General features: G+C 39.3%; 1 protein-coding gene across 1 annotated transcript in view; it reads right to left on the reverse strand.

Annotated features, from left to right (window-relative positions):
• Nucleotides 1–27967, reverse strand: part of LOC307256622 (dolichyl-diphosphooligosaccharide--protein glycosyltransferase subunit MAGT1-like) — a 145763-nt gene that overhangs the window by 57330 nt on the left and 60466 nt on the right. The window contains exon 4 of the mRNA XM_080035656.1: nucleotides 12828–12968. Within this exon, the coding sequence (XP_079891782.1) occupies nucleotides 12828–12968 (141 nt within the window). The remainder of the gene's footprint in view (nucleotides 1–12827; nucleotides 12969–27967) is intronic.

The raw sequence follows: 27967 nt of genomic DNA on the forward strand, positions 1-27967 counted from the left end.
TGCCCAGGAGGCTTCCTGTTTTCTATTTAATTTTTCTTGCGAAATCAGTATTTACAAGCTGGTATTTTACAGTGGCAGTTCAGTAGGGGAAACTGAACTTCTTATTTGTGCTACTGATCCTCATAGCTGTACTTATTAGGATTTAATAGTACAACTAGGTACATTTTTCTCTTTTTTTTCTCTCTTTTATTTTTGGTATGTTTTTTGTGTTATGCACCGTCTTGATGTATCAATGTTTGTGGTGTTTCTGGGCTTGTTGTTCAGTTTTTGCTCAGAACACATTTCTAGGTTCAATAGAACTGTTCTTTTACTTAATGCTACAGGCTGGTCCACCTCACACGAGATGGCTATACTTAATTGTGACATGCATATCATAGCACTATTTTGTGTAAATGACTATTAAGATAAACACATGGAATATTAAGGGATCTAATAATGTGGTAAAGAGGAAATCCATCTTAAATACTTTGAAAAAAGACAAGATTCAAATAGCCCTTCTACAAGAGACTCATTTAGATGACGAAGAGCACAAAAAATACTGCAGGGAATGGGTAGGTCAAATCTTCTTTTCATCATACTCTACAAGTAAGAGAGGTGTAATAATTTTCCTGCATAAAAATCTCAACGTTTACTGTCACAGCTACTTTCAAAGACACTGAAGGTAGATATGTTCTGGTTAAAGGGGTACACGGTGAAAATATTCTATTAGGTAATGTTTACGCCCCTAATATCCAGGATGAAAACTTTTATGCATCTCTACTTTGTCAAATAGCAGACATGGACTGTCCCAACATGATAATTGGGGGTGACTTTAATTGTGCCTTATGCCCAATGATGGATAGACTTCCCCCTCAGACGAATATACAGTCATATGAAAAAGTTTGGGAACCCCTCTCAGCCGGCATTATAATTTACTCTGCTTTCACACAAAAAAGATAAAAGTGGTATGTCTTTAATTTACCAGGAACAGCTAAGTACTGGGATGTTTTCCAAACAAAGATTTTTTGAAAAGCAGTATTTAGTTTTATGAAATTAAATAAAATGTGAAAAACTGGCTGTGCAAAAATATGGGAACCCGTGTGGTTTTGCTGATTTTAATGCATGTAACAGCATGTAAAACTGAGGACTTTAAACACAAAATTGGTTGGATTATGTTGTTAAGCCTTGAACCTCATATAAAGGTCTGTTTAATCATGAGAAAAGGTATTTTAGGTGCCTAAATGCAAGTTCCACTTCTCTTTGACTCTCTGCAGAAGTGAGACAGAATGCGATCATCAAAACAGCTCCCAAAAGATCTTAAAAACAAAGATTATTCATTGTCATGGTTTAGCGGAAGGCTACAAGAAGCTTTCCCAAAGGTTTCAATTGTCAATTTCTACTGTAAGGAACGTTGTCAGGGAATGGAAGGACACAGGCACAGTTGCAGTTAAACCCAGGTCTAGCAGACCAAGAAAAGTACAAGAGTGGCATATGCGGCGGATTGTGAGAATGGTTGCACACAACCCAAAGATCACCTCCAAAGACCTGCAAGAACATCTGGCTGCAGATTGTGTATCTGTACATGGTTCTACAATTCAGTGCAATTTGCACCAAAACATCTGTATGGCCGGGTGATGAGAAGGAAGCCCTTTCTGCGCCCACGCCACAGATACAGTTGCATGGAGTATGCAAAAGCTCATTTAGACAAGCCAGCATCATATTGGAAGAAAATGCTTTGGACTGATGAGACAAAAATTAAGTTATTTGGTCTTTATAAAAATCAGATGTTTTGGTGCAAATTGCGCTGAATTGTTGAACGATGTACAGATACACCATCTGCAGCCAGATGTTCTTGCAGGTCTTTGGAGGTGATCTGTGGGTTGTGTGCAACCATTCTCACAATCCTCCACCTATGCCGCTCCTGTTTTTTTCTTGGTCTGCCATACCTGGGTTTAACTGCCACTATGCCTGTGTCCTTCCATTTCCTGACAACGTTCCCTACAGTCGAAATTGACAATTGAAACCTTTGGGAAAGCTTCTTGTAGCCTTCCCCTAAACCATGACAATGAACAATCTTTGTTTTTCAGATCTTTTGGGAGCTGTTTTGATGATCCCATTCTGTCTCACTTCAGCAGAGAGTCAAAGAGAAGTGCAACTTGCATTTAGGCACCTAAAATACCTTTTCTCATGATTAAACAGACATTTCTATGAGGTTCAAGGCTTAACACCATAATCCAACCAACTTTGTGTTTAAAGTCATCAGTTTTACATGCTGTTACAGGCATTAAAATCAACAAAACCACAAGGGTTCCCATATTTTTGCACAGACAGTTTTTCACATTGTATTTTATTTCATAAAACTAAATACTGCTTTTCAAAAAATCTTTGTTTGGAAAACATCCCAGTACTTAGCTGTTCCTGGTAAATGAAAGACATACCACTTTTATATTTTTTTTGTGAAAGCAGAGTCAATTATAATGCCGGCTGAGAGGGGTTCCCAAACTTTTTCATATGACTGTATCTAAAAATGCCAAGTCTGTTTTAAATATTAATAAGGAATTTGATCTCTTGGACATATGGAGACATTGTAACCCACTTTCAAAACAATATACATTTCACTCTCAACCCCATTCGTCAGCTTCGCGTATTGACTATATTTTTGTTTCTAGGTGTCATTCACATTTAGTTGAAAATGTAGATATAGGCCACATTGCTCTCTCAGACCACGCTCCTGTAGTCATGGCTATGCAACCGCTTAGACCAAATGATCGTTCATATTCTTGGAGAATGAATGCAATTCTGCTTATGGATAAAAAATGTATAAAATATCTGGCAGACCAAACTGATTTATTCTTAGAGACAAATGATAAGAATGGAGCTGATCCAAGACTTGTTTGGGACACTTATAAGGCCTACATGAGGGGTATGATTATATCATATACGAGTCGGAAGAAAAAAGAGCGAACTGCCAAACAACTTGAGATAGAAAACAAACTAAAAAAATTAGAGGAAGCCTATTATACAACAAAATCAGATGCAATCCTTATTGAACTAAAAACAACAAGAACAGCATTACATAATATGATAACAAGGAAGGCAGAAATTGATATTCTTTTCACTAAACAAAAATGTTTTGAACTTGCAAACAAACCAAATCGCTTCTTAGCACGGCTAGCAAGAAATGCCCCTGTAAAATCATATATATCAGCTATATTGGACGAGAATAATGAAAGACATATTAATAATTGTCAAATTAATGAGAGCTTCAAAAGATTCTATGCTAACCTATACAGTTCAGAGATTGACATGGAGAAGCTTAGAGCAGGTGACTTTTTAGATCGGTTATGTATTCCACAACTATCAGAGGAACAGTCAAACTTCTTGGACTCCCCTATTTCCATACTGGAAATTGATAAAGCCATCTCAACACTTCAATCAGGGAAAAGTCCAGGAGAAGATGGCTTTCCAGTAGAGTTCTTCAAGATAATGAAGGGGAAAATCAATAACCTTCTGCTAAGGGTTTTTAATAAATCCTTTGAGGAGTCTAGGCTCCCGGAATCTCTGTATAGGGCCAACATAACATTAATACCAAAGAAAAATAGAAATCCAGAGCTATGCTCCTCCTATAGACCAATTAGCCTTCTTAATGTAGACAACAAAATACAATCCAAGATACTGGCTCTTAGACTAGAGAACATTGTATCCTCAATTGTGGATGCAGACCAGACAGGATTTATTAAAGGTCGAAATTCTTATCACAACACAAGACGCTTATTCCATATTATTCATTATCTTAATACCTTTAAAACGCCTGGGGCTATCGTTTCTATGGATGCTGAGAAGGCGTTTGATAGAATCGAGTGGGAATATATGTTTGATGTAATGAAAAGATTTGGGTTTGGGTCTGGCTTTCTGAGCTGGATTAGACTGCTTTACAAGGCACCTACAGCTTCTGTTCTGACTAATGGACTGTTGTCTGCTCCCTTTAAAGTGACAAGAGGCACGGCTCAAGGGAGCCCACTGTCTCCTATTTTGTTTGCTCTGGCTATAGAACCATTAGCGTTGGCTAAGCAAAACCCAGATATTCAGGGGGTAACGCTTGGGTCAAAACAACACAAAATTCTGTTGTACGCTGATGATTTTTTTTTTTTTTTTTTATTTATTATTCTTTCGGACAATTCCACACAATACACAATTTTCTCTTGCAAATATTCATACATCATACTTTGTGTTGTCCGAAGGGAGACGGAAGAAGCCAAAGGCTTATCAGGTCCCGCCCCCATTTTCATCAAATTCGGATTCAGATACACAGATTACTGTTTCAAAATAAAATTAAAACAAACAAAAAACATTATTTTTTATATATATATAGCTATATATGTATATACATATACACATATACACACACATATACATACATATACATATATATATATATATATATATATATATACATACACATATACATATATATATACACACACACATACACATACTTTTTTTTTTAAGAATCTGCAGTCCAATACACAGTCAATTTTAATCTAATTGCTTCAGCTTTTAAAATCAGTTCAGCACAGTTCAGTTTTTCTGTGACAATGCCAAGTGTATAAAGTGTGAAGTGGCCTTGTATTTGGCCTGTTCCATTACTAAACTGGTAGTCTAAACACTTCTGCAAAAGTATTCCAAAACAAGTCTGTCTGCTGGCCTGTATTATTTGTTACAACATTGTAATGAAAGTGACATTGACATTGTGCTCAGGTTATTAGTCTGTAATTTTCAATAATTTTTGAAACATAATTTGCTTTGAAATTGCGCAAACTGCAACTCCCTGTGACAACTTCATCAAGTCCATTCCACAGCTTAATACCATTTACAGATATCGAAAAGGATTTAAGTGTGGTCCGTATATTTTTCTCAGTGAATTTACCTTTTCTTCTTAAATCATGCGAAACTTCTCTGTCTTCAAACATTGCTTGTAAACTGTTAGGAAGGCTTTTCTTTGAAGCCTTGTAAATAATTTGTACTGTGTGGTAATTTACCACATCACGTAATTTGAGAATTCTGCCTTCAATAAAAAAGTTATTAGTGTGTGCCCTGTAATTGGCTTGGTAAATAATTCGTATTGCTTTCTTTTGAAGAATCTCCAACGGGTGCAATGTACCTTTGTAAGTGTTTCCCCATATTTCAGCACAGTAATGCAGATGTGGGGAAACTAAACTCCAGTATAATACAAGCAAGGCCTTTTGATTGAAACAATGTTGTGCTTTCCAAAGTATAGAAATACTCCTGGCTATTTTGCCCCTGAGATGGCTAACTTGTGGTTTCCAGCTTAATTTATCGTCAATTATTACCCCTAGGACTTTGTGTTGCTTGACCCTTTGAATTTCAATCCCATTTACCTTGATTTTTACAGCGACATCTGATGCTCTCCTGCCAAACATCATGAATTTAGTTTTTTCTAAATTTAGTGATAACTTATTTCGGTTTAACCACCCATGTAACTTAGTCAATTCACTGTTTACGATCTCAACCATATTATTCAGATCTTTCCCCGAATAGAAGATGTTTGTGTCGTCCGCAAATAAAATCAACCTTAAGACTTTCGACACTTTATATATGTCATTTATATAAAGCAGGAATAATTTCGGCCCCAAGATTGACCCCTGAGGGACCCCACAAACAATATCTAAGCATGTCGATGTGAACTCCCCTAATTTCACAAATTGTTTCCTGTCATGTAAATAACTTCTGACCCAGTCATGTGCCAAACCTCGAATGCCATATTTCTCCAATTTATTAAGAAGGATGTCATGATTAATAGTGTCGAATGCTTTTTTGAGGTCTAAGAAAATTCCTATAGAGTACAATTTGTGATCAATAGCATTACTAATAATTTCTACCGATTCAGCCAAGGCCAGTGCGGTGGAATGATTCTTTCTAAAGCCGAATTGACTGTCATACAGAAGTTGATGTTTAGTAATGAATTCATCAAGTCTATTGCTGAATAACTTTTCCAGAATTTTAGAAAATTGTGTTAAAAGTGAGACTGGTCTATAATTAGTAAATGAATGTTCATCACCATTCTTATGTAATGGTATAACCTTAGCTACTTTCATGTTAGAAGGAAAAATTCCTGTTTGAAAAGATAGGTTAAAGAGGTGTGCTAGGGGTTTAATAATACTTTCTTGCACTGATTTGATTACTTTCATGTGAAACCCAAGCGCGTCTCTAGAGGTCTTTGTTTTCATTCCGAGCAATATCTCCCTTATCTCGTTGGCCTCGACTGGCTTCAAAAACATGGAGTGTTGAAGAGACGCTTCATTTTCGCCAGACTCCCCTACACTCTTCCCACAGATCCCTTTTGCTAAATTAGGTCCAATATTAACAAAAAATTCATTTAGTTTATTTACCGCAGTGTTCATGCATTCAAACTTAACGTTATTTTCATGGAAATACTGAGGATAATTATGTATTCTGCTGTCATTTCTTAACACTGTATTTACTATATCCCACAATTTTTTGGGTTGATTTGCATTTGTTTCTAACAACTTACCATAATATTTCTTTTTACAGTCTCTGAGAATGCTATTTAGCTTGTTACGATAGATTTTATATTTTAACTCCGCCTTTGGTGTCCTTGCTTTTATGAATCTTTTGTACAATGTATTTTTCTTTTTGCAAGCATTTATCAAGGATTTAGTTAGCCACTGTTTATCATGTCTTTGCTTTAAGGCCCTTTTTTTTAGTGGACAATTTTTTTCATACAGCCTTTGAAATATCTGCAGGAATAAATCGAAACTTGCATTAACATCCTTCCCCTTGTATACAGAGTCCCAATTTTGCGTCAATAAGTCATTTTTCAGTGCTTCTATCCTCTCATCAGTTTCCAACCTTACAAATATATCTTTGTTTGTTCTCTGCTGCAACTTTTGTTTCCAATCGTATATAGCAAATACAGGTAAATGGTCGCTTATGTCATTAATCAGGAGTCCACTTTCTATTTCATCCCCCATAACATTCGTAAATATGTTGTCTATTAACGTGGCACTATTTACTGTAATCCTGCTTGGCCTTGTAATTAAGGGCTGAATACCCATAACATGCAATGTATTTACAAATTCTTCAGTCAGTGAATTAGTAGTATTTAGTAAATCAATGTTTGTATCCCCACAGATAAATATCTTCTTTTGATTTGACTTAGAAAACAATTCTCCCATGTATTCTATAAAGTCTTCCATTTTTGAATCGGGTGTTCTGTACACACAGCTGATAATTAAACATTTATCCTTCATTAGAATTTCAATAGTCACACATTCCAAAAGGTTATCAATTGCAGTGCACATGCTATTTACGATTTCAAACCTTATATTTTCATCCACAAAAAGGGCCACTCCTCCCCCTCTCTTGTTCATTCTGTTGACACAAACCAGTTTATATCCCTTTAATTGGAAGTCCATGCCTTTGCCATCATTAATCCATGTTTCTGATACAGCAATGATGTTAAACGGGTTGGAGAATTTCTGTAGATAATCCTTAATCTGTGAAAAATTTGTGTAGAGACTTCTGCTATTAAAATGAATGATGGACAATTTCCCATTTGAATGAAAGCGACTTATGAATTGATCCTCAGTATGGTAATGACAGTCTCTATTCCCGATATTGTAGAAATGATTGTCTGGGTCAATTATTTCATTTGGGTCCGAAAATGTGGGTTCCACATAATGATTAGCTAATAACTCCAGCCTTTCATGATCATTTATCCAATCAGTTGTGTTGCTCATCCTCGCTGCTTGAGTCGTTCAGGTCCTCTTCCCTCCGGAATTGAACCAGATCTTCCTCGGTTCTGATTTGCACAATTTTAGCTTCTTCGGGTGTAGCTCCATTCATTTTGATGAAGATTCTTCCATCTCTCGTCCAAGTTTGTTGGACCTGTCCACATTTTTTTAACCCTCTAGCTTGATAGGCCAAATAAGCGTTTCTCTTGGTTAGATTTTCGCTCATTCCAATTTGTTCGCCTTTAAGCTTCCTGCCTTGACTGAGCAAATTTATCTTGTGCTTTCTACTCACGAATTTCAGAATGACAGCACGCTTTTTGGCGAATTTTCCCTTCGGGAGAAGAAAACAGGAATCCACGTTCTCCAGATCCAGACTAATGCCTTTGCTTCTCAGGAACATTTCAACCTGGTTTTCCACCGACACATTCCCTGTATCGCCCTCTTCATCTCCACTCACGGCAGTTGCATACGACCTTGGTTTAATAACCATACCAGTCAGTATCACATCTCTGTTTTTTGCTTGTTGATCCTGTTCATCAATTTTATCTCCAAGCTCTTTCAAAAGCTGATCTTTCTTCACATTGACGGCATGAAGTTCCTTCAATTCGTTCATCAGTGGCTTCAGACCAGCAGCAATTTTCTCTTTGATTTTAACCTCAAAACGCCCCATCACTTCTTCCATAATTCCAGCCAGCTCAGCCTTCCGCACTGCTCGCTCATTCTCCCTCTCACTTTTTATTTCTCTCTTCAACTCTGCCAACATTCCTTTCTTCAAGTCTGCCAACTGTTTTTTCATTTCTTCGGCAAAGCCTTTGTCCTCTTCCTTATCAGTGTTTTTTCCTTTATTGGGCATCTTCAGAGAATTTTCAGAGTTTATCAGAATCTGAATTCTCCGCTGCTCTCAGTAAATAGCTGTTCACCCTCGACAAGCCGGAAGTGACTATTGATGATTGCCTTGTGACATTAACAAAACCTTCTAAATCATTAGCAGCATTAACTAAATGTATTGAAGAATTTGGCCCAATATCCGGTTATAAGGTAAATTTTGATGAATCCGAAATAATGATCCTAGACGATGGCATAAATGCTGAACCATCCTACATTCGTCCCTTCCGTTGGGCTCCGTCTGGGTTTAATTATCTAGGAATTAAGGTCACACCCCAGCTTAATCAACTATATGCAGAAAATATTAATCCTTTGGTTAAAAGTATCAAAGAAATGTTAACAAGATGGAGGAGTCTCCCTGTCTCATTTCTAGGTAGAATCAACATCATCAAGATGACAGTCCTTCCAAAAATACTGTATCCCATGTCCATGCTGTTTGTGAATCTTAATACAAACGACATAAAAACTATCAATAAAGCCATATCGGACTTTATTTGGAACGGCAGGAAACCCAAGATCAAATTGGTAACACTACAGCTTCCAAAGGAGCAGGGTGGATGGGGTTTACCAAATATAGAATACTATATACTATCCTTACAAGCCAGGATTATTTCTTCTTGGGTGAATGAATGTGCAGACTCCCCATGGCTTAATATAGAGTCAGTTGTTTGTAAACCCTTCTGTCCTGTGAACCTGCTGGGTAAAAGCTCTAAAGAACTGCCAAATATTGCTAAAAACAATCATTTGATAACTAATGTATTGCTGGCTTGGAGAAAGCTTTCTAAAATATTCCATAACACTCATCCTCTTCGCTTTATAACAACATTGACAGATAACCCTGAGCTTTCCCCATTGGGAAGTGGATCAGACTTCACACTTTGGCAAAAAGCGGGTGTTGTCAGGGTATTTGACCTTTTTGAGAATGGGAAATTTAAGACATTTGAAGCACTGAAATCTCAATATCATATTCCAAATAGAGACTTCTACAAATATTTACAGGTCAGACACTTTGTGTATAAGATAAACAATTCGCTGGAAACCCCACACAACTCCCATCCGTTAGATAGATTTTTTCTGAACTATAAACAGCAAAAACATTTTATATCCAAGTTCTATTCTGAGATGTTGAGCTTGAACCTAGGCAAACTTGCATGCTTAAGAACATCATGGTGTAATTTGCTTAACTGTGTAATAGAAGATGATGCGTGGGATGAGATCTTGCGACTGCCTTCCAAAATTTCAATTTGTAACAGATATAAAGAGTCACAATATAATATTTTACATAAGGTCTACATATCGCCCTATATATATATAGCAAGTTTACAACAGGAGCCTCTCCAAATTGTCCAAAATGCAAATCTCATGTAGGTACAAGGTTGCATTGCTTGTGGGAATGCGAAAAAACTAAAATATTTTGGAAGGCAGTATGCACAGGTATCAGTACAGCAATAGGTCAGCAGGTATCATTAGACCCACTTCTTTGTCTGCTTGGAAATATCCCTGTTTCTCTTAAAAATAATGAAGATGTGATTCAGTCGCTTTTAATGCTAGCGAGGAAAGCCATAATGGTGAAATGGGTCGGTGAGGACCCTCCCTCTGTTTCCACATGGAAAGCTCTCATCTTGGACGTCGTGACCCTGGAAAGACTCAGACACTACATTAATGGAAATACTCAGCTTTTTCTGCAAAAATGGAGGAAACCACTGGAACTTTTGGGACTGGACTATATTTTGAATTTGAATAGATAGAAGTAATGTTTTACAATGATCACACATTTGTTATGGATACAATGGAAGTGGCTTTGTCACATATTGTACTTGTACTGCTGTCACTGTTAAAACAAGTATCAAAAACATATCTCGCTTAACTATTAATATCATCTTTAATATTTTACTATATGGACCGGTCTGGTAGCAATGTTGTATGTTTATTGTTGTTTATTGTGTTGTTTGTACATTTGTCTTAAAAAAAGAAAAATGTAATAAACAGAGCTTTAAAAAATAAAAAAATTGGGCTAGAAGCCTGACATTTTAGGACAACATGTATTGGCCCGAGGCGCACCTAAATGCAAAAAAAGTTGTTTTTTTGGTGTATCTTCTTATATTCACCAAAATTCACTAATATGTCATAACTCCACATTACTCAGCAGGATTGCAGAGTAAAGTGGACTCATAACAACTTTTTGTTCAAAAAAATATATGATAGGTTAAGTCCTCAGACTTGGAAGATGATATACCCGAAGAATCGTTTTAATCGGAACCACCGTCTTGCTGCACCGACGCGTCATTCGCCAAAAAACATCAAAAACAGACCTCATGAACCCTTTAATTGATCATAACTCAGGCTGTGTTACACCTAGATGCACAATATTTGATATCGCAATGTAAAATCCCAGGACAAACAAAAAGGCCTCTTGAAGCCCCGCCCCAAAATCAACAGGTAGACTTTTAATTTGAAATATTTGCCAAAAAAAACAGGAAGTTGGCCTAACTCCACCATACTATGTCTCATCTTCTCCAAATGTGTTATGGTTAATGACACCCAAGGCCTGAGGAAGCCCAAACACTAATATTCATAGAAAGTGAGAGCGCCACCTGTCAAAACGCCTTCGCTGTAGCTTGGCGTCTTCGCCACTAAACAGGAAGTAGCTGTAACTCCACTATACTCAGTATGATCTTCTCAACATTTTATATGCTTAATGAGACCCAAGGCCTGAGTAAGCCCACACAATAATATTAAGAAAAAGTGAGAGCGCCAACTACTGGGTCAAGTAATATTGCATGCTAGTTATTTACCTTCAAGTCCTACACACTTGATCAAATCAACCTCAAAGCAGCTCAGGGAGGTCTAAAGACAATGATAACACGGGAAGCCGGTTCTGTCGGCTCCGTGGCCTTCGTAGTTTCTCGGCGTCATCGCCACGAAACAGGAAGTCGCTGTAATTTCGCTCTGCAATGTCCCATGCGCTCCAAACTTCACCCGGCTGGTAAGAGCCCAGGCCCGAGGACGTCCTCGCATCCGTATCGAGCGCGTCGCGGCAACTTCCTCACTTCCGATGACAGGTATTACTGTGCCGCTCGCTCCGAAGAGGAGGAGGAGACCGCGGCGCGTTCTCTCACGCGGTCGCCCGGAGCGCCGAGGCCGGCCGGGACGGCGTCCAGCACGGGAGTGCGAGGGCCCGGTCATCACTGCTCGCAGTTTTAATTCAATTTAAGGTCACACTTAGATTGCACTATTCTAAGGTTAAACTGCATAACTTTTTCCCAAATCTTTCGCCTTTATGTAACAGGTGTAAGATTGCCGAGGGTACACTTGCTCACCACTTTTGGGAATGTCCAAATCTTTACAACTTTTGGTGTCTTGTATTTCAATGGTATTCTAATGTCTTAAATGTTTCTTTAACTCCTGATCCGGAAACTGCTCTGTTTGGACATTCCGCAGCCTTGGAAAAACTTAAATCATGGTCTATGGCAAGGTAATTGCTAAGAGATGCATTCTGAAGCTGTGGAAATCGGACTTGGCCCCCCAGTTCGACACTTGGCTGAGGGAACTGGTAGGCATTTTAAATGTTGAGAGGCTAAGATATGAGCTGTCCGGCAACGCTCATAGTTTCCTCGCCGTATGGGGCCCAGTGCTGCAGCACATCGGAGCCTGAAATGTCTGCCCCCTTGGCGCCACCTGCAGTGAATGTGAGAGGTTTGCCCCAGTTTTGTTTTTGTTTTTGCTTTGTTTATTTTTTTTGTGTGTGTGTATTTATAGCTTATTTTCTTAATCATTTTGTCTTATTTGCTTATTTAATTTTTTTTGTATTTCTTGTCTGTTTGTGTGAGGGAGGGGGAGGGGGTGTATTGTATGTGTCTACTTATTCTGTCTTTTTGTCTGTATGGAAAAAATTGATAAAACCATTAAAATAAAAGTTTTAAAAAAACAATCAGTGCTCGAAGCTGGCAGGTACACACCAGTATGCAGTACCGGCACTTCCACGTTTCACCCTTTGCCGAACTGTGTCTTTTACTAACGTACCTGCACTTGTCACAGGCTGCCGGTACTCTACAGTACTCTGCCCTCTCAATATCAGGTTCTTGTATATAATGATGACTATGACACTTAGTGCCCATCCCACCTGTATACTGCACACCCCTACTACACTATGATGACTCAGATTTAATGGTGCGTTTTTTTAATTACCTGCACATCGGTCCTGTCTGCCACCCATCGAGCCAGCTGCTCAGCTGCAAAGCCTCTGACTTGCAACTCATAGGTATCAGTCTTGCGTGGTTTCCCTTTGGACGGGAAGTGGAGGAAGGTCGGAGCAGAATTCATATTCAACTGCAACACAAACACAAGTAAACACATTAAATATATATATATAGCTGTGAGGTTCAACAGTGTTGAATCTGCAAATCCAAGTGGAATCTCATTAATTCTCACCTAAATTTAAATAACAGTTGAAAGAACCAGGGGTTGTTGATTTACACTTGTGTGACAGTTCCAACTCCTTAACCCAGTGGTTCTCAAACTTTTTTTGTCATTCCATTTCCTTCATTTTCAAGCCCCACCATTCCCCGATTGTGTCAACAAAATAGTAACAAAATAGGTCAGGCTTAAAAGTTTAAAATGTATTGAAATGGGGGCGCCCTGAGCTCAGTTGGTAGGGCGTCCCCCCCCCCTGGGCCGGGCCCTGTAGCATGAAAAATGCCAAAAAATATCTTTGAAAAAAAAAAAAATAATTGAAATAAATTCAAGTAATATAATTTAAAAATATAAGCATCTGTGTCATAACTTTGCAATCTGAGCCAAAGAAATTGTCAAAAACTATGAGCGTCAGAATGTCTTAGAGCAGTGGTTCTCAAAGTGCGGCCATTGAATTATGAATTATAAAAAAAATAAAAAAAGTTATATAGGGGAGAGTGGCCTAAGTTGTGCAACTTTTTACTCTAAGTGATTTTAAAGTGAGCCCTTGACAGTAAAGTCTCCAACTCAAATATGTACATATATTTCAGGGTGTTGTGCATCCCTGGCAATAAAAACTTTGGATCTGGAATAAACTGTTTAAGAAATATAGCTTTCGGAAAAAAAGTTGTCTTGTTGCACAACTTGCCCCCGGTGTGGTGTAAGTTGTGCGGTTGGAGAGAATACCATGGGGTGAATTGTGCCATTGATATATATATCTCATAAACTGTAATGCAAGACAAATCCATAAGACAATTACTTATTTAAGGTGTATTTAAAGTAAATATTTTACAAAGATTGAAGGACAATTTTCTTAAACAAGGTCTAGCAGATCTAATGGTTTTACCTGCAAAGCTCACAATGACAAAGTCACCATCATCATCTTTCTGGCCATCTGAACTCTCATCAGTGGTGTTAAGTGGAATTGAGATGTCACTCTCTTCTGAGCTAGTATAGACAATCACTTTCTTTTGGTGACCAGCGTATACAGCCATGCCACTGCCACAACTCTCAGAAATGTACTTTGCACTAGTTGCTCCGTGCTTGTGGAACCAACTGCCACCTGACAAATGTGATTCCCCCTACATTTCTGCCTTTAAATCAAGGCTCAAAACCCATATGTACACCCTGGTGTTTCCTCCCCATTAACTATCTTACCTCTGCACTACTATCTGTGTTTATGTGGATGTATGGGCTTTACGTCTTTTATTTTGGTTATTGTTATTTTACCTTCCTTGTTTACCTACTGAATGCACTATGTACAGCACTTTGGACAGTGCAAACTGAATGTGCTTTTATAAATACATTTTACTTACTTACTTATAACTCACCTAGGCCCTTTGGCACAAATCACCCCAATCCCAGAATTTTGGATAATAAGCATGATGCAGCAGTTTAGGGCTGACATCGTGCTAACTGTATAGACTCAAAATGTAGCATACCAAAGCACTAAAACATGTGTCAAATGTTTTCAAACGTATCTATTATTGTTCAGACACAATAATCAAAAAACCTTGATCATGGAAATTTTACTTTGAAAGGCAAAACACAGTTTTTTGAGCTTAAATGTGCTTATATCTTATTCCTTGTGTCTCCCTTCTTTACAGGATGAGTGAAATGGATGGCTCTTCTTAAATATGTGGTCACATTTCCAATTTCTTCCACGGTTTGCTAGAAACAAGGGGTGGCACAACTTCCAAAATGCACAACTTAGGCCACTCTCCCCTGTATATATATATATATATATATTTTTTTTTTTACTTTAATTGAAACACACGGAGGGGATGCGCCCCCCGTAACAGTAAAAACAGTACAGGGGTCGAAACACTTAAATATCCCCCCTAATTTTTTATATTCATTCCCCAATTATTAATAATAAACACCCCTACAGTGGACCGTAACATCTTAAACTTGCGAAGTTCGGCTGGCCTCTGCCTCTCGTTGCAGACGGCTGGTCAGCCTCCCGCAGTGCAGCAGGCATTGTAGTGGTCCCAATGTAAGTTGTTAGATAGTGAGCTTGTCAAGCCCAGTACGATGCACTTTCTCACCTTTCAAGGTGAATTAGAATGGGTCAAGTGTCTAAGGATTGGATGCTAACATTATCTGGTTTCTAACTATTTTGCCTAAAGTTTAGCTAACAAGCTAACGTTAGCTAGCTGCTGATAGGCCTAGTTGACTGCTGATAACCCACCCTGTTTATTTCCAATGTATAGTGTCATAATAGTTAACACTGCTGCTGCATCATGAGTAGTGAGTCCTACAAAAAAACACTCCAAAAGGTGATACGTTTTCAATGTGCAGAAAGTTTTGAACAATGAAGTAGAATTAATATTTGAATTCAATACAGAATGCCTCAGTGCCTTACTGATTTATATTCCATTAGATTTGTGTCAATGGGAGCTAGTTGTCTTTTCCTTAACATGTCCACCACAAATAAATACAGAAGATACAAATTACTGCATAAAAATTAACCAGAATACACAAAATGAAGTGTTCGAACCTCCAATTTTTCGGGGGGACTACCCCCAGACCCCCGCTTATGATGTCCCCCCCCAATTTTGAAATGAAACCTAGCCCTTCATTTATTGATTAAAATGTGTTAATTACACATTATTGGATGCAGACCAATACATTGAAATTATTTCATTTTTTTTTTTTAAATTTCCTTCGGCGGCCCTCGGTCCAATGTTGGGTTCCTAAATTGGCCCTCAGCTATCTAAAGTTTGAGAACCCCTGTCTTAGAGAGTGAGTCTTATACCTGCATTAGTGGCTACAATGAGCCTGTTCTACACTGCAAATATTTAAAAAATAGGGCTGCAGGCTTGATACTAGGGCCCAACCGATATCGGCCGATTATAGCACATCTTCGAAAAATCGGCAATTGGAAAAATTGCAGATTTTTTGCCGATTTTTTTTATTTTATTTTTTATTCAAGCAATCTCAACATGAGTGAGATGCATTGCTGCCCCGGAGGTAGCCTACATGCATAGCATTAAAGTTATAGCCTATTAACAGCAGCAGCAGGTGTGTTATAATATATTGGATTAATTCACACTTGACAGTCAGTTCCCCCTGACACCAAATAGGACTATTTGCTGATACAAATAGGCCTAATAGGTTGGCAAAGCTAGGCTACCCAATAATTGTTTTGCCCTTGCAAGATCTTTGCGCTTGCTTTATGCCACAGTTACTGTATGTAAGGTTTAGACACATCAATGTTGTATGGGGGGTTTACCATGATAGCACTGCTAAGCTTTCCACATCAGTATAACAACCATCTGCCACCTTCTATGAAAAGCAGAAATATTTAATTTTCAAATTTTCTTAGGAAATGATAAATAATTATGATGACAGTATCTCTCAATTAAAAATCCACTTCTGCTGTCAGAAACACTGATATTAAGGAATGTTCCAGACAAAACTAGTAAAATTGCAAGAGGGAAAAATCTAATTTATGTAAATGAAATAAAAAAATAAAACCTGTAGAACGCAATATGCAATCGACTTTGATTGTTCCTGTGAGAGATTTAATTCTTGCCGTTTTGTTTCCAAATGTTTCATGAATAAAAACAAAACGTTTTTTATAAACATCACCCTTTAGTTTCTTTTTTTAATTCGCCCCTTGCATCACCCTGAAAACATTTACAGCAGGCAGCCTGAGCCGATAGAAGAGAAGGCTTTGGGGGAGCACTTGCTGAGGGGAAGAGACAGTGACCCCGATGTTGCAGCAGCAGCATCGTTGGAGGCGGAAGCAGCACTAGGCTTGTTTACAGGCTTAAATAAGCGATATGCTAAACAAAAAGTTGTGTAAGTCGGTTTGGATAAAGTAGGAAGTGAATAAGCTATTGCGCACAGCATTTACTATCCGAAAGAACAAGTTAACGTGTGAGAAAAGTCGCCGAGTACCCTACTAACTGCCTTTGCAAAGGAGAGACTGCGCTCTGTGGACGTGATTGACGGTTGACCACAGGAAAGCAGGTGGTGATGCGATGGGTGATTTTGGAGGCGGGCTTTCGCCGTGCCCATCCAATCAGAAGCTACGAATGGTAATGGTATATTATATACACATTTTTTAATTGGCAGAAAAAATGTAAATACATTTCCCCAGCCCTGGCAAGCGCCGGAATCGATTGCAGAGTGGAGTACCGGCAGCGTATGCGCCGATGTTACTAAATGTTGAAATGGTAATATTTCTCGATTCGTTGATAAAATAACAGGGGATGGGTAGGGGGGATGGCTGATTTAGAAGGGGGATGATTTTGCGATCTTTATTTCCAAGGGGGGATGCCATCCCCCCTCAACTCGAGTACTGAATACATTGGATTAATTCACACTTGACAGTCAGTTCCCCCTGACACCAATAACAGAGTCATTGATCATATCTTGACTGTTAATAGTAATTGATAGAATTTATATAGTGCTTTATTGGAGGTCAATCAAAGACACTTTACATATAGAAAATCATACTTATAGAAAAAGAAAAAACAAAATACAGACAAATTAAAGATAAGGTTTGGAGTGGAGTCAGGTGTAATTATGCTTTCTTAAAGAGGTGAGTTTTGAGTTGAATGAGTTTATTTAGTCTGAGATGCTGATGTTTGGAGGGAGGGAGTTCCAGAGGGTTGGGTGCAGTTACATAAAATGCTTAATGTCTGAGTTTAAAAATGCGTCAAGTCACTTTAGACATATTTGTAACATTTAATTTTTTTTAGATAATGCATATTTTAATAAATAAAAAGTTCCTGTACACCTATCGACAGTAACAAGTATTTAAATATATTTAAGGGTTCAAAAAAGTAAACATTTTCAATATATATTTTGGGGATAAAAAATCAAAAAAATCGGCCGATTTCATCGTTATCGTAATTTTTCTCTGAAAATAATCGGCATTGGCACTCAAAAATATCCTTCCGATTTTAACATGGATTTGAAAACTGGATTACTAATTTTAACTGACTTTCTACACCGTCCGGTTGTGTGATTACAACCGCTGCTTTGAATGACTGTTGATGCGAAGGGTGCCGACTCCAAACCCGAATGCACATCGTCTGCAGCAGCAGCAGCAGCTGACGGACTTTTTTTTTTAACTAGACTGAGGCTGAGTTGAAAAAGTATTTCTTAAACCCAAGACAGTTGAAGGTAGGCCTACAACACTTGTATATGCTGTCTATGAAGAAAAGAGCCGAATCTCCGCTCTGAACTCAAATACGCGCTTCAACACGTTGCCTCATTGTGAGCCCAGCTGTATGATCAGAGTGTGTGTGTGTGTGTATGGGTGAGCAGCTCCTATCTCCTAACAAAGTGTAGAGAACAGTCGCGCTTTCATCGGTCGGGTTTTTCTTCAAAGGTTTTTTTATTAAATGTTAGTAACAACGGAATTGTAGCACAGCGAGTACAAATTTTTTCCCCTTTTTCTCCCGAACATACCCCACCCACATCCCACCCTCAAACCCAACAACACAAAACACACACCACAAGAAACAAAAAACATAAAATCAATATGAAAATAAATAAATAAATAAATAAATAAATAAATAAATAAATAAAATTAAATCAAATAAAAGAGGGGAGGGGGTAGCTACTCTTCTATAATTATTGTTGATTTTTTTTTTAAATTTAGGAAGGGGCGCCAAATTCTGTCAAATTTATTCTCGGATCCCTGGGTAATGTAACGTATTTTCTCTAAATTCATACATGCCATAATGTCTCTAATCCAATGTGAGTGGGAAGGAGGAGCAGGATCTTTCCACTTGAGTAAGATAACCCTACGAGCAAGTAATGAAGTAAAGGCCAGTACCTTCAGCTTCACTTTAGGCAAGCCCGGATTTGGAGCAATGCCAAAAATTGCAGTGAAAGGGTTAGGCTCAATTTGATGCTGAATTACTTCAGAAATTGTTTGAAAAACTGATGTCCAGAACTCAGTCAAGGTGGGACACAACCAGTACATGTGAAAGAGTGATGCCGGTGCGCTCTTACAGCTATCACAGGTCGGGTCTACATCGGGGAACATACGAGCTAATTTAGTTTTAGATATGTGGATACGATGTACTACTTTAAATTGCACAAGAGCGTGTCGGGCGCACATGGAGGTAGAGTGTATCCGATCCAGGACTGAATCCCACATGTGATCTGTGAAGGCAGAGCCTAGGTCCTGCTCCCACAGGGTTCTTATAGCTGCTAAAGAGGGGCTATGCAACTTTGAAATAAGGTTGAAAAACACAGAAATTGAGCCTTTTAATGTGGGGTTTACAGAAAGAAACAAATCAACATGATTGGCTGGCGGTTTATAAGGGAATTGGGGAATTAGTTTCTGTGTAAAATGTCTGATTTGCAGAAATCTGAAAAAATTAGTCTTTTCGATACCAAAATGTTTTGTCAATTGGGAAAAACTAGCAAATAGATCATTAATAAATAAATCACCGATGCATTTTAAGCCTTTTTTAAGCCAGATCTTAAATGCACCATCCACCGTCGAGGGAATAAATAAATGATTAGCTGCAATTGGGCTGAAAAGTGAAAAATTCTGCATTCCAAAATTCTTCCTAAATTGGGTCCAGATTCGAAGAGAGTGCTTAATCACGGGATTACTGTTGGGAATAGCCGAAGAGAGTGGAAGTGCGGCGCTTAAGAGGGCAGATAGAGACAATGGGCTAACAGCGCTGGACTCCATTGTTACCCATACTGGGGCTGAGTCGTCAAGGTGAAAATGAACCCAATACACTAAAGAACGGATATTAGCAGCCCAGTAATAGTATTGAAAATTAGGGAGGGCCATTCCGCCTGTTTGTTTTGGTCTTTGAAGAAATACTTTCCTTAACCAAGGGTGTTTACCATTCCAAATATAATTTATCATTAAAGAGTCAAGGGCCTGAAAAAAGGATTTGGGGAGAAAGATGGGGAGACATTGGAATAGATATAGAAACTTTGGGAGTAATGTCATTTTAATTGAATTTATTCTACCTATGAGAGAGAAAGCCAGAGGAGACCACTTCGATAATATTTGCTTCGCCTGATCCAATAATTTGAGGAAGTTCGATTTAAATAGGTTTTTTAAATTTCTGGTAAAACATACCCCAAGGTAACTCAGATGGTCTGTCACCACTTTGAGTGGGAGAGCTGTGTAATCAAGTTTAAGAGCTTCTTTATTAATCGGAAAGAGTTCGCTCTTGCTCAAGTTAAGTTTATAGCCAGAAAACTGACTAAAGACCTCCAACACAGAAAGTGCCTCCGGTAAAGAGGTGGCTGGCTTGGCGACAAACAAAAGTAAGTCATCGGCATATAATGATACCTTATGTTCAATTCTTCCTCTCCATATCCCCTGAATCTGTTTGTTACCTCTGATGGCAATCGCAAGTGGTTCGATTGCAATAGCAAAAAGGAGCGGGCTCAAAGGACAACCCTGCCGCGTCCCACGGTGCAGATCAAAACTACTTGAGTAACGGCTGTTTGTTAATACTGAGGCAGAAGGGCATGCATATAATAATTTAACCCAAGAAGTGAAAACAGGACCCAAACCGAATTTCTCAAGGGTGAAAAACAAATAATTCCATTCTACTCTATCAAATGCTTTTTCAGCATCCATAGAAGCGAGGCATTCTGATTCAATATTTCTGGGGGAATATAAAATGTTCATTAGCCGGCGGATATTATAAAATGATTGGCGTCCCTTTATAAACCCAGTTTGGTCGGGGGATATGATAGAGGGGAGAGCATCCTCCAATCTGTGGGCGAGAATTTTAGCAAGTATCTTCACATCCGTATTTAATAGTGAAATTGGTCGGTATGATGCACAATCTAGAGGATCTTTATCCTTTTTTAACAACAGGGAAATACAGGCCTGGTAGAACGAAGGCGGGAGTTTACCTGAGTCAAATGAGTGAGAATACTGAACATAAAAAAGGCGATAATTCGGCTGAACATTTCTTAAAAAAGTCAGATGGAAGTCCGTCTGGACCAGGAGATTTGCCTGATTAAATAGATGTTATTGCTGCAATAATTTCCCTCTGAGTAATAGGTGCCTCAAGGCTATGTCTCAGGTCTTGAGAAAGGGAAGGCATGTTTAGGTTACTGAAAAAGGTTTCCATCACCTACTGTACAATCAGAAATATACAAATTTGAATAGAATGTTTTGAACTTTTTGCTTATCAATTTCTGATCTGATGTTGTACACCCACTGTCTGTCCGTATTCCAGGGATGAGTTGCTTCGCTCTAAATCCGCGCAGTTCATTGGCCAGGAGTTTGCCAATCTTGTACCATGCTCGTAAAAAGTACTTCTGCTCCTAAGCAACTGGTCAGCAACCTGACGAGAGGAAAGATGGTTGAATTCTGTCTGAAGTTTTAAACGTTCTTTGTAAAGTTCAGATGAAGGTGAATTAGCATATTGTCTGTCTATGTTCAGAATCTGATCAGCTATTTCAGTTTGTTTCTGTTTTGTACACTTATTTTTGTATGCTGCAAATTATATAATTTCACCTCTCAAATAGGCTTTCAGGGCTTCCCAAATTGTTGCATTGGACACATCTGGTGTTTTATTTATACTCAAAAAAGTTTTAATATGTGTAGAGATGTGTGAAAGAAAACTCTCATCTGTGAGCAACAATGGATCCAGTCTCCACTGTCTTCTTGTATACTCAACGTCAGAAAAAGCCAGTTGAAGGAGCAGAGGAGCATGATCTGAGATCACAATACTTTCATAACTGCATGACTTTAGTTCTGACATCAATGAATTATCAACAAAAAAATAATCAATTCGGGTGTAAGTGTGGTGGACATGTGAAAAGAATGAATATTCTCTTCCTGTGGGGTATAAAAACCTGTATGGATCAGAGAGGCTATAATCAGCAAGGAATGATTTGATATAACCTGCAGATCTGCTAAGAGTGGCAGGTTTGGGGGAAGAGCGATCTAAGACTGGATCTAGATAACAATTGAAATCCCCACCAAGAATAAGAGAATGGGAATTGAGATCGGGGAGTTGAGAAAAAAATCTCTTAAAGAATTCTACATCATCGACGTTAGGCGCGTAGACCTTGGCCAAGATGACTGACTTATTATAAAGTTTGCCTGAAACAATAATAAAACGTCCATTTTTGTCTGATATAATGTTTGAGGACTCGAAAGGAATATTACTATCAATAAGGATACCTGTGCCCCTGGCCTTAGCCCTGAAATTAGAATAAAAAAATTGTCCACGCCAGCATTTACTTAGTCGCCCATGTTCAGAGTCATGTAAATGGGTTTCTTGAAGGAAAACTATTGCAGCCCTGAGCCGTTTTAGGTGGGTTAAGACCTTACCCCTTTCCATTTGGTGATTTAGCCCTTTGACATTCCAACTAATTAAATTAAGATTGCCCTTCATCTAGCTCAGTTATAGTGAGAGTAAAAAGAGTTGCTCCGATAACAAAAAGAGTAGCAAAATACAGAGGAAAAAAAAACACACAAAAAAAAGGAAAACACAGATAACTGAAAACACAGCTGGTGATAACCCATCAGCTAAACCCCCAGTTGACACCACCCCATCCCACCCAGAACCCACCCCATATATTGCTCTAAACAGCAAACCCCGAAAGACCCTTACTAGTCTCACAACAAACATTCCAAGCCTTAACTTTCTAGCCTGTGCTAGCTTCCCACATAAGTCTTGTACAATTCACCCCATAACAGCTAGTAACACTATGAACAATCCAGCAAACTGTCAAAATGACAACACATTAAACAAACATACCGTGCTCAACCAACAATTCGAAATACAAAAAAAAGAACAAGGCGTGAGTTAGACAATCTGTCCAAATGGCAAAAAAATAAAAAATAAAGAACAGACACACTTATCTAGCCGTTTTAAAATAGAGATACAAATAAAAAAAAGCGAGTGAGCTAGACAATACGTCAAAATGACAAGCAACAAAAATGTCACGTTCACCCAGCTAATTTACTCATTTAAAAAAAAATGCATATAGTACCATCAGTCTGAGAGTTTGGCTGGGGATATGAAAAGAGCATTTGTCCACATTGTATACTCACAGCAGGCAATCGTATTTACTACGGACACATTCACACCCAGTGTAGATATGTAGTTTGATACTTCAGAGACAGACCGCAGCCACTTTCTCTCGCCGCTCTGGAGTGTAATGCGAAGCCTCGCAGGGAAGAGGAGAGATGGACGGAGACCGCGCTGATAAAGCACAGCCATGACCCGCTTGTATTTAGCCCGCTGCTTCACGACCTCCGCGCTGTAGTCCTCGTAGAACCGGAGCTTGTGGCCGTGGTACTCCAGCTCGCCCTGTTTACGTGCCTCTTTCATGATCAGGTCTTTAGTCTGGTATCAGTGAAAGCGGATAACGATGGATCGTGGCCTCTCATGCGGGCCCGGTTTGGGTGCCAGAGTGCGGTGAGCTCTGTCCAGCTCCGGGGGAGAAGGGAGAACTTGATCACCAAACACCTCGACGAGGAGCTCGGAGAAAAAGGCGGCGGGGCGCGCACCCTCAAGTGACTCTGGTAAGCCCACGATACGAACGTTCTGTCTCCTGCTCCTCCCTTCCAAATCCGATAGTTTAGCTTTCAACAGCTTGTTATCTTCCTGCAGTGAGGAGCACGTAGCCTCAAGTTGCTCCAGGCGTCCGCAAACAGTTTCTGCATTCTCCTCGAGATCGGTTATACGTTTCCCCTGGCTTGAGACCACGGCCTGGATGCTGTCCAGTTTAGCGTCCATGCTGGCGAAAGATGATTTAAACTCGGCGGCTATCGCTGCTCTATGCTGTTCAAGCAGATCCGGAATAGAAGCCTTTGAGCTAGCACCAACGTCCATGCTAACCACGCTGTCCGAGGACATATCTGACTCTGCCGAATATCTTTTTGCGTTTTTCTTGCTTCTAGGCATTTCTCCAAAACAGTATCAGTGTTACCGGCAACACAAGCACAAAAAAAATCGACGAGAATAGGGTTTAATCAGTTAGGTCTGAAATATTTTGTGGGAGCTATAGAGCGATCGTGCCTACCCCATGCTCTGTAACCCGGAAGTCCCATCAGTCGGGTTTTGATGAAATTGACCCCAATCACGACCTCTGTCAAAAATGTTGTTTAGTTCGGTGAATGACACAGTGTGTCCATTGCGCATCTCGCGCCACAATCTTTATCAGTGATTGCGCCTGGCCCGCGCGCTGAGCCGATGACTTCGGCGTCTGTTCTATCCACGTTATTAAGGTTTGTACGTGTTAATTGAAGAAGGGAAATAGCAGGGGCTCTTCTTCACTCCTCCAACTCACGCTGGGAACCGGTAAAAAAAATATTTATTAAATAAATAAATAAAACTATGTGCCACGGATCTGGACATATTTTCCTCCTGTTCGTTGCGCTCCACCTTTCATGTCTTTATTCCCCACCGGTGGGGCGCGCCCCATACTTTGAGAACCACTGCCTTAACCTATTGATGACTATGGCAATCTAGGATGCATGTCCTTAATGCCTGAGGGTTTTCTGAAAAAATAATACGAATTGTCAACTTCTACCAAAACCTTACTATCTAAGCCTGTGTAGCACATATTAGAAACATGAAATAAAATACATTTAAAAAGGTAAGATTCACAGGTTTTATTTAAACATGCTCCCTTAGCGCTGACAAACCAACACATTTTTCTAAAAATCGTCAACTAGATGGGGGAGAAAAAATGAATAATAATAATATAAAATATTTAAAAATAATGTGCTAAATGGGGGCGCATTTAGCTCAGTTGGTAAGGCGTCCCCTCCATTTTTATTTTTTATTTAACCTTTATTTAACCAGGCAAATTGCTTGAGGTCAAAAGACCTCTTTTTCGAGCAAGGCCTGGCCAAAATGGCAGCAGCTAGAATGAATCAAATACAAGACAAACATAAAAAGAAAGCAGACATGAGAAAACAGAGACGAAAGCACAGACATGAGAACATAAGAAAAAAGCACAGACATGAGAAGACAGAGACAAATACATTCCAATGGGTGAAAGAAAAACAATTTTGAGGAAATGATAAAATACTACACAGTGAAACATTTACACACTCCAAAATTCGCCATTAAGAAACATGTCATTCGAGTTTTAAAATCATTCATGGTGATGAGTTCCTGTAATTTGAGTGTTTTTTGTATAGTGTTCCAGGCGGAGGGAGCAGAGTACATGAAAGCCCTCTTCCAAACTCAGTACGGGTTCTGGGGACAGAGGTGGAAAGAAAGTCCAGAGAGCGTAAACTGTATGATGAATCTGATTTAAAAGTGAGGTATGTGCAGAGATATGAGGGGAGTAGTCCAGTAATTGCTTTGTAAATGAAGGTGTACCAGTGAAGAAGCCTGCGAGCTGACAAGGACAGCCAGCCTACTTTAGAATACAGGGTGCAATGATGGGTGAGTGATTTACAGCCGGTGATGAATCTTAAAGCACAATGATATGAAGCATCAAGCATATGAAGTGAAGTGGAGCAGGCATTCATGTACAGTACGTCACCATAATCTAGTAATGGAATAAAAGTAGCCGCAATTAGCCTTTTTTTAGAAACAAAAGAAAAACAGGATTTATGCCTGAAATAAAAGCAGTGAGACTCACTTTGAGTTTCTTTGTCAGGTTCTCAATATGGGGTTTAAAAGACAAATTATTGTCAAGGATGATACCAAGATATTTATAAGCGGTAACAGTCTCAATCAGAGCTGTATAATCTTGAGCTGTAAATAAAGTGGGCCAACAGTTAGTTGTATCCCTGGATTTAGTGAAGATCATCATTTTAGTTTTATCTACATTAAGTACTAGTCTTAAAGACAGGAGTTGGGCTTCCATTTCTTTAAAAGCAGCTTGCAAGTGTTCCAACAGCCATTAACACAGATTCTCCAAAACAATAAATAATAGTATCGTCAGCATAAAAATGGGCATTTGCATTTTGAACATATTTTCCTAAATCATTGATATAAATTGTAAACAACAAGGGACCTAATATAGAGCCTTGTGGCACCCCCTTGTGGACAGCCAAAGTATCAGAGGAGCAATCATCAATTTTGACACATTGAGTCCTATCTGAAAGATAGTTAGAAAACCAACCAACAGCAGAATTAGACAGTCCTATATTAGCCAATCTTTGCAATAATACCTAATGGTCCACCGTATCAAAGGCCTTGGAAAAATCAATAAAAAGAGAAGCACAGTGTTTTTTGCCATCCAGGGCCATAACAATATCATTTACTACTTTAGTAGCTGCTGTGACTGTACTGTGTGATTTTCTAAAACCCGATTGAAAACAAGATAAAATGTCATTAAGACTCAAGAAATCCTTCAACTGATCACTAACCAGGCTTTCTAAAATCTTGGCTAAAGGAGACATATTTGAAATAGGCCTGTAGTTATTGAGGCTGGATGGTTCACCACCTTTTAAGAGGGGAAGAACGTTTGCTGTTTTCCATATTTTTGGGATTTCCTTACTAGTTAGAGTTAAATTAAAAATGTAGGTCAGTGGCTCTGCAATAAAATCTGTGGCAAGTTTAAAAAAATAAACACCTATATTATCTGGCCCTGTTGGTTTTTTGGAATCTAATTTCATAAGGGCTTTATGTACTTCCAAAACAGTGAAGGGTCTAAAGTTAAATTTATTATCCAAAGGGGGTTCAGCAAAAGCAAGTGGAGCCATTGTAGTATTCTGCGTATTTAATTTATCAAAAAGAAAACCAGGACTTCCGGTTGGCAAATGTGGTGAGCGGACGCACGAGAGAAGGCTCCCAGTCTACTTTTTGCTATATTCGTTTTTATCAAGCTTTCTTCCCAGTGCTTTTGACATTAGTGAGTTTTATTAAGTGTTTCAACTTAAAATGAGCAATTCGAAGTTTGCTAAATCAGGTTGCAGTGCACAAACCCCAGCTACACGCGCTGCTACTAGCGCCGCAAGTAAGCTAGCAACGTTCTCAGCTAACAGCCCTCCGACAGCGACAAAAACTTCAGGACCGGGAGCAACCATGGATACCGCTGTCATTTCTAAGGATCAACTGGCTGCAGAATTTGCGAAGCAGAGAACCACACTAAGGGATGATGTTTCTCTTCTGATTCAAGAATCTACAAAGCCACTACAAGCCTCGCTGGACTCACTCCAAACAACAGTGAACACATTCCAACAGCGCCTCACCTCAGTAGAGTCTGTGTCCGCTGATAACTTTGAACGTGTATGCGCTGCGGAGTCTAGCATTAAGACGCTCCAAGCCCAAAACCAATCTCTCTTGACTCGGCTCGATGACCTAGAAAACCGATCGCGGAGAGCCAACCTCCGTATACTACACATACCAGAAGGCAGCGAAGACGGCAAGGACCCGGTTAAATTCATGTCTGAGCTGCTGATGCAGGTGATGGGCCCCGACGTCTTCACTGCGCCGCCCGAACTGGAGAGAGCCCACCGGTCCCCGACCTTCAGATCTGGACAAGGAAAGCCTCCGCGCACATTCCTTGTTTGTTTCTCCCGATTCCAACAGAAGGAAGCCGCGCTGCGCTGGGCAAGGAATCACGAACTGCGGTACGGAGGAACTGTCATAAGGATGTTTCAAGATCACAGCGCAGCTCTCGCTAAAAAGCGAGCTGCATTTAACGGGATAAAACAAGCCCTTTACCAAAAGAACGTCCGGTTCCACCTGATCTACCCTGCCAGGCTGCGCGTGACACACGGGGACGACGTGCTCACCTTCGACTCACCTGATGAAGCCCAGAGGTTCTACGATCAGAGGATTAAAGAGTAAAAATTCAGCAGCGTTTACCTTCACTATATGGACTGGAGACGGACAGTAAATATTGCACACTCTACTGTGTACGTTGCCTTTGCAGTTAGTCTGTCATACGCCCTGGATTTTAAGGTACTGTGCTTTCATCCACGCTACGTTTTGGGA

The sequence above is a fragment of the Ammodytes marinus genome, assembly GCF_949987685.1.
Source record: "Ammodytes marinus genome assembly, chromosome: 10".
Classification (NCBI taxonomy): domain Eukaryota; kingdom Metazoa; phylum Chordata; class Actinopteri; order Uranoscopiformes; family Ammodytidae; genus Ammodytes; species Ammodytes marinus.